Genomic DNA, 7,148 nt, shown 5'->3' with positions numbered 1-7,148 from the left:
TCATTGAAAGTGGCGTCACAGGTAGACAGGGTAGTGAAAAGGGTGTTTAGCACACTAGTCTTCATCAGTCATGGCATTGAGTATAGGAGTTGGGACATTATGTCACAGTTGTACAAGTCGTTGGTGAGGCCGCACTTGGAGTGCTGTGTATAGTTTAGGTCACCCTGTCATGGGAAAGACGTGGTTAGACTGGAAAGAGTGCAGAAAAAATTTACGAGGGTGTTGCAGGACGAGAGGGCCTGAGTTATAGGGAGAGGTTGACCAGGCTAGGTCTTTATTCCTTGGAATGTAGGAGAATGAGGGGCAATCTTATAGAAGTGTTTAACATTATGAGAGGCATAGATAAGGTGGATAGTAACAGTCTTTCTCTCAGGGTAGAGAGTCCAAAACTAGGGGGCATAGATTTAGGGTGAGAGGGGAAAGATTTAAACAGGACCTGAGGAGCAACTTTTTCATGCAGAGGGTGGTGAGTATATGGAATGAGCTTCCAGAGGAAGTGGGTGAGGCAGGTACAATCATATCATTTAAGAAGCACTTGGATAGGTACATGGAGGGGCGAGGCTTGGAGGGATATGGGCGGAATGCGGGAAATTTGACTAGCTAGGCGGACAATGTGGCCGGCATGGACTGATTGGGCTGAAGGCCCTATACACCTCTATGACTCTATAACCAATAGCAGCTGTATTTGTAGTGTCACTTGCTTATGAAACACTAATAAATGCACTTCAAAAATAAAGTGTTAAATGTTTCGGTTTCTCCTGAGGATATAAGCAGTATCATACAAACACAAGATAGGATAAGATTTCTTTATTACTCACATGTACATCGAAACACACAGTGAAATGCATCTTTTGCGTAGAGTGTTCTGAGGGCAGCCCACAAGCATGGCCACGCTTCCAGCACCAACATAGCACGCCCACAACTTCCTAACCCATGCGTCTTTGGAATGTGGGAGGAAACTGGAGCACCCAGAGAAAACCCACGCAGACGTGGGGAGAACGTACAAAGTCCTTACAGACAGTGGCTGGAATTGAACCCGGGTCGCTTGCGCTCTAATAACGTTACGCTAACCGCTACACTACCGTGCCTGCAATAAAAGTTATTGCTTTACAGATTGACCATGAATAATGACAGAAAAATACATTTTATGTCCTGACTGAAAATAAGCAATACATTTTAAAATCTCAACCGTACTATCACCTAAAGCCAGAGAGAAAACATTTGTGTTGACAGATTGAATAATGGGGATTTGTTCTTTTGTTTCCCTGCTATTGAGTATCCAGTTGTACATATTCAGGTCTGGCGAGATCTTGGATGGAAAATCAGGTTCACTGTCTGGGGAAACAGATCATTCAACCAGTAGATTGACTTCAACAAGCATCTTAGTCACATTACACATACTGAAAGAAATGGAAGGGGTTGGAATTCTCAGTGCTAGAGGCAGAAATCCTCATCACATTTAGAAAGAACTGTACTTATAGAGCTGTGCCCTGCAGGACTACGTGGTGAAAGGTGGGACTCAGTAGATTTCAGCTAATATGAACATGGTGGCATCCTGTATTGTAAACTTCCTATGATTCTACTAAATTCAGACAAGAAACTGCAGAGAGTTGCAGACACAGCCCAGTGCATCACGGACACCAGCCTCCCCTCCTTGGACTCTGCCTTTACCTCTCGCTGTCTTGGTGAAGCAGCCAGCATAATCAAAGACCCCACCTACCCAGGACATTCCCTCTTCTCTCATCAGGTAGAAGATACAGGAGCCTAAGGGCACGTACCACCAGACTTAGGGACAGCTTCTACCCCACTGTGATAAGACTATTGAATGGTTCCCTTATACAATGAGATGGACTGTGACCTCACGACCTATCTTGTTGTGACCTTGCACCTTATTGCACTGCACTTTCTCTGTAGCTGTGACACTTTACTGTTATCGTTTTTACCTGTACTACATCAATGCACTTTGTACTAACTCAATGTATCTGCACTGTGTAATGAATTGACCTGTATGATTGGTTTGTAAGACAAGCTTTTCACTGTACCTCAGTACAAATGACAATAATAAACCAATACCAATACTAAAATGCTTTATTGTGATGAATATAGATTTTCTCCATATCTTTCCTGAAATTATAAACCATACAAAATTCTAGGGGTTATTTAATGTGCTAGCCAAATGCAACTGATGGCTGATAATGAATTGCATGAGAAGAACATTATTTGTAAACAAAATTACATTTTATAATATTGCTCTATTTATTTGTTATCAAGTTTAAATTGCCATAGGTTTTAGCAGTCTAAAACTTTACACATCGGTGGCATTCATGTCAAAATGATTATTACAATAGCTTGCAAATTATATTTCTTTTAAGTAAGTGGCGTAATCAGTCAGACTTCCTCTAATAAGGGTGCCTCTTCTTCTGAAGGAATTAATTCTAAAATATTTTCAACATAAATTTAAAATTTAATATGAAAATAATTATAGAGAATTGGACCCAGATTAATGAGTGTTTTGTTTGCTTCAGGAAAATAAAATTTACTTTGGGAGATAAAATGTGTTGGTAGGTTTCACTGCTGCTTTCTGCAAATCCATCACGTCATTACTGGCAATACAAAATGCTTAAAATAATCAGCCCGCAATTGGCTGCTGAAATTGTCAACGACTTGCTAGCTTGTTGAACCACCCTCTAGCCTTAGCAACCTGCTTCTATTACAAGGCACACCGGGAATTAGAGTTTATCTCTGTCGGGTTGGGGGGAAGCATTTGCACGTTGTGGTTGCGTGGCTCTTTTGGGCTTCTCACGGCGTTGGTAGGGTTGCAATCTGCACACCAGAGCTAGAGACAGCCGCGGGCTGCTGGCCCCTGGGTCGCAGCAAGCGCGGAGATGTCACTCAAGCGGCACTACAAGTCCCGGGGCGCTGCGCGGGCAGTGCGCGCATGCGTAGCGTTGCCGGCTGGTGCAGGTTGCGCTGAACCTGGTCGGACCTGAGTGACAACCCAGTCAAGAGTCCAGCCTGTGTTCCGGAAGAGTCGCTCAGCTCAAGGTACCACTGAAGAAATAATGCTCGAATTAAGGAGCCGCCTGATATAATGGCTGTTGAAGGTAGGTCGTGTTGGTGTATCTTGTTGCAACAAAGCAGAGTAAGGGGGTTATTTGATTTCCTCTTGGGTTGGACAGGAGAAAGCAGCTCCTGATTGTCCATTCACGTGATTTTTTCCCCATGCACATTGAAGGACAGGCTCGCTGGCCGTGTGGTTGTGCAGAAGTGCAACTAAGCCTGAGCTTTAAGGTTGTTGTTGTAGAGGGAGAGTGACCTAGATTTATTTCCAAAAGCAAAGCCGCTGTAAATACACAGCGCTTTCGGTAAACTATCTGGATTTGCTTGTGGCAGAATTGGCATTATCTTCAAATGTGTGATTTTTGTTTTTAAAGGAACGAATTGCCAAATCTCTACGATGGTGCTGTGGCGAATTTGCGATGTTAGTTTTAAGCAATGCAGTGATGTATTCCAGTGTGATTTTTTTTTAAAATTTCATTGTGGGCATCAGTGATAAGGACAATATTCTTTACCCAGCCCTCAGTGGCCTTGGAAAAAGTGGGGAGCAGCATTTTTAAATTGTTGCTTTGAAAGTGTCCATAAATCAATGGAGGTTTCCCAAACAGTGTCCCTTTAATAGGCAAGTAACTGAAGCACTCTCTACAGAATCTAAATTATTTATGTATTTAATTTTCATAGTATTTTCTTGCTACTGAATCTGCCTTATTAAAACTTAATGACAGTCTTCTAGCAATGTTAGAAAACAACTGGTTAAAGAAGGCTAACATATTTAAAGAGTAATTTCCCACATCATCTTTCAAGATACAGGGAGCAACACACAAGATGCTGGAAGAACTCAGTGGGTCAGGCAGCATCTATGGAGGGAAATGGGCAGTTGACGTTTCAGGTAGAGGCCCTTCATGAAGGGTCTCAACCTGAAACATTGACTGTCCAGTTCCCTACATAGATGCTGCCTGACCCACTGAGTTCCACCAGCATCTTGTGTGTTGCTCCAGATTTCAGCATCTACAGTCTCTTGTCTCTATCAAGATACAAGGAGACTATCATTTCAGCACTGTTTTGGAAAATATCAATAAAGCAATATTTTCAACCTTTTAATGATCTACGAAGTACATCTCCCCCTCTACCAAAACATCTTCCTCCACCACACCCCCTTCCCCCCACCCCCATCCAAAGAAAAGCAATGTGACTTTAGTGAATTCGGTGAGTACAGGAGTCCCAGGCTAGCTCTGGTTTTGCATGCAGGTTCAGATTGAAAAGTGGAAAAGTTATGTAAAACATACAAAGATCCATGCTTACGCCTCAGTTCGGAGTCGATTGTGCAATTTTTGTCTCCATATAACAGAAAAAGGTTTGAGCATGTGAGCGTGCATTCAGTATTGTTTTTAGAACATAGAACAGTACGGGCCCTTTGGCCCACAATGTTGTGCTGACATTTTATCCTGCTCTGATATCTATTTAGCCCTTCCCTTCCATGTAGCTCTCCATTTTTCTAACATTCATGTGGTTATCTAAGAGTCTCTTAAACGTCCCTAATGTATCTGCCCCCACAACCTCTGCCGGCAATGCATTCCTCACACTTACCACTGTGTTTGTGTGTGTGTAAAGAAAAAAAACAACTTGCCTCTGACATCCCCCTTGTACCTTCCTCCAATCACCTTAAAATTATGCCCCCCTCATGTTAGCCATTTTCGCCCTGGGGAAAAAGTCTCTGGCTGTCCACTTGATCTATGCCTCTTACCATCTTGTACACCTCTATCAAGCCACGTCTCATCCTCCTCCTCTCCAAAGAGAGAAGCCCTAGCTCGCTCAACCTATCCTCATAAGACATGCTCTCCAAACTCTCCTTTTTTATCTTATTTTTTTAAAGAAATCTGCTGAAACATGAACAAGGATGGTGGGGAAGTGAGAGGGAGAAATGGTGATCACCTGGATACTTGTGCACGTGACCAGTGGTGTTTTTTTTCTAGGGAAAATGCTGGAAATGCTCAGCAGTGGAGAGAAAAGCAGCATCAAAGGCCCTTCATCAGAACTGGGAAAGTAATGATGAAGGGTTTTCCTGGTTCTGATGAAAGATCTTTGACCAAAAATGTTAACTTTGCTCCTCAGTCCCCGATGTTGTCTGACCTTCTGAGTTTTTCCACCTTTGTTTCGGCCTTCCAATGTGTTTATTTTATCTGAGGATGATGCTGATTGACAAATGTTGGAAAGCAAGGATGAAAATGTCAAAAGTGGAGACATTGTTTAACCAGGAATTGGTGTGGATGAAGGGTGGTTGGTATGAATCGGGACAAAAGTCCCAGAGTTTTGGATGAAGTCAAGTTTGTGGAAGATAGAATAATGAGGTCAGTCAGAAAGTGTTGGAACACTCATGACTACGAACAGAACTAAGTTTAAATTATTCAGTTCCATGCCAAGGTGGATGGTAAACATTTTAGTTACCTTGTTCGAAGAACAAGGAATTCTGTTCTTCCCAGGATTCTTCTAGGCTGTTTTTACAATGTGGACGAACAGGTCATTCATCTTGTTTTCATGATATTTAGCTTATAGCTGCAGTGTATGCTACTTAAATCTCTGCCTTTATTTTAAACTTCTTGTTAGCATGTTGGTGATGTGACAAGGTAACATTCCTCTTTTGCCTATGGTAACTCCTGGTAGGCCATTTTTTTTTACTGTGGTTCTCTGAGGGTGTAGCATGGGGAATATTATAGAAGATGAAATATGAACATCTGGATAGTGTGGCTTGTAGACAATGCTGGTCCAACAAAATTCTTGTTGCTGTTCTTGGTGATAAGTAGCAACAGAAAAGCGTACTGTTGAGGTAACCTTGAGCTGCTGCACTGCGTTCTGCATTCACAGTGCACTAGTGGTGGAAGGGATGTACATCAGCCTCAGTTGTAGAGGTGTGGTGCAAATGAGTCCCTGTATTGTGGAGTGTATTTGGTTTCTTCAGTGATGCCACAAACAACAAGTATCTAATCATATGCCTGATTTGAGCCTCAGATGCTGAAGAGGCTTGAATTGTTGGGGTGAGTGTCATCTCCTGTTTTAGATGATTTAAGATGTTATGTGAAGTGTTCTGAGGTGCTATGTAAATGAATTTTCTTTTTAATGATGAACGGATCAGATCTTCATGTTATATCGGTGTGTGAAATAACAACTTTAAAAAAAAATTGAAATGAGATGTGACAATCTTACTACTTAAAAGTTTGAGTAAATAGATCTCTTTAATTTTTGAATTTTGTTGAATTCAGTCATTTGAATTTTTACGGTGATGAGGTGAAAGTATGAACATGGTCCCTGGGTTATGCTCGGTGAGGTAACTTTATTTTGTGCATATTTAAAACTTGTGACATTTTCTCACCTACTTAATCTCTGTACTTAATCTGCTGAGTCCTTGTGTACTGTACATTTTAATGCCACTGGAAAATTCCTCCTGAGTATATTTTTTCTTACCCAAACCAAGTGAAATAGGATTCTATTTTGCCAAGGATTGATCTTTTAGAATACATTGACTGATCTGACATGCTGTCTTACTATTTTTACTGAATCTCCACAACTCTCCTAGTTTATGAATTTTAATGATGCTGCACCCTCTGGGTGAAGAGATCTGTTGTCCATTCAGGATGGAGGCGACCTCTTAATTTAAGATTGACCCATGGTTCTAGACACCTCAGCCAGGGGAAGCATCAGCTCTCCATCTACCCTGTGAAACCTGCAAGAATCTTGTGCATTCCATTGAGATGATTTTGTTTTATTTAAAATGTCCACTAGGAATTTGCCTGAGGGTAATGCTACAATACAGCCAATCACTCCTCCCCTTCTAATATGATTAGTTGGATCCACTTGCTGTACTGATCCTTCTTCAAGGAGATGGCTCAATGCTATAAATTGTTGTAAACTAAGCTCTAAAGAAACTTGATTTTGGATACCATTTCTGTTATGGGGTAGAATTTCTGCTTTACTTCTGTTCAAAAGTGAACTGGCAGAGTTATAATTTGTCTTTGATAAAATTCATTTGCATAAGGGGACTAAAAGGATATTGCTGGAAATCATGCAGTGGTATTTTGCTCATGCCATCATTAAAG

At 41.4% G+C, this 7,148-nt stretch overlaps 1 protein-coding gene across 6 annotated transcripts in view; it reads left to right on the top strand.

The window, feature by feature from the left end:
• The first annotated feature begins 2,642 nt into the window (after positions 1–2,642).
• The window catches only part of LOC127574629 (sterile alpha motif domain-containing protein 12-like), a 102,601-nt gene continuing 98,095 nt past the window's right edge, over positions 2,643–7,148 (top strand). For 5 of the 6 annotated variants that reach the window (XR_007956939.1, XM_052023788.1, XM_052023790.1 and 2 more), the window contains exon 1: positions 2,707–3,104. Coding sequence is in view for 5 of the 6 variants with exons in the window: in XM_052023788.1 (XP_051879748.1) it covers positions 3,092–3,104 (13 nt within the window). In the remaining variant the exon portion in view is untranslated. Of the gene's footprint in view, positions 3,105–7,148 lie in introns of all 6 variants that reach the window. The other variant, XM_052023787.1, reaches the window with a different exon arrangement.

Source organism: Pristis pectinata, chromosome 9 (genome assembly GCF_009764475.1).
Source record: "Pristis pectinata isolate sPriPec2 chromosome 9, sPriPec2.1.pri, whole genome shotgun sequence".
NCBI lineage: Eukaryota > Metazoa > Chordata > Chondrichthyes > Rhinopristiformes > Pristidae > Pristis > Pristis pectinata.
Note: the sequence above shows the minus strand (reverse complement) of the source record. Positions and strands in the feature narration are given on the sequence as shown.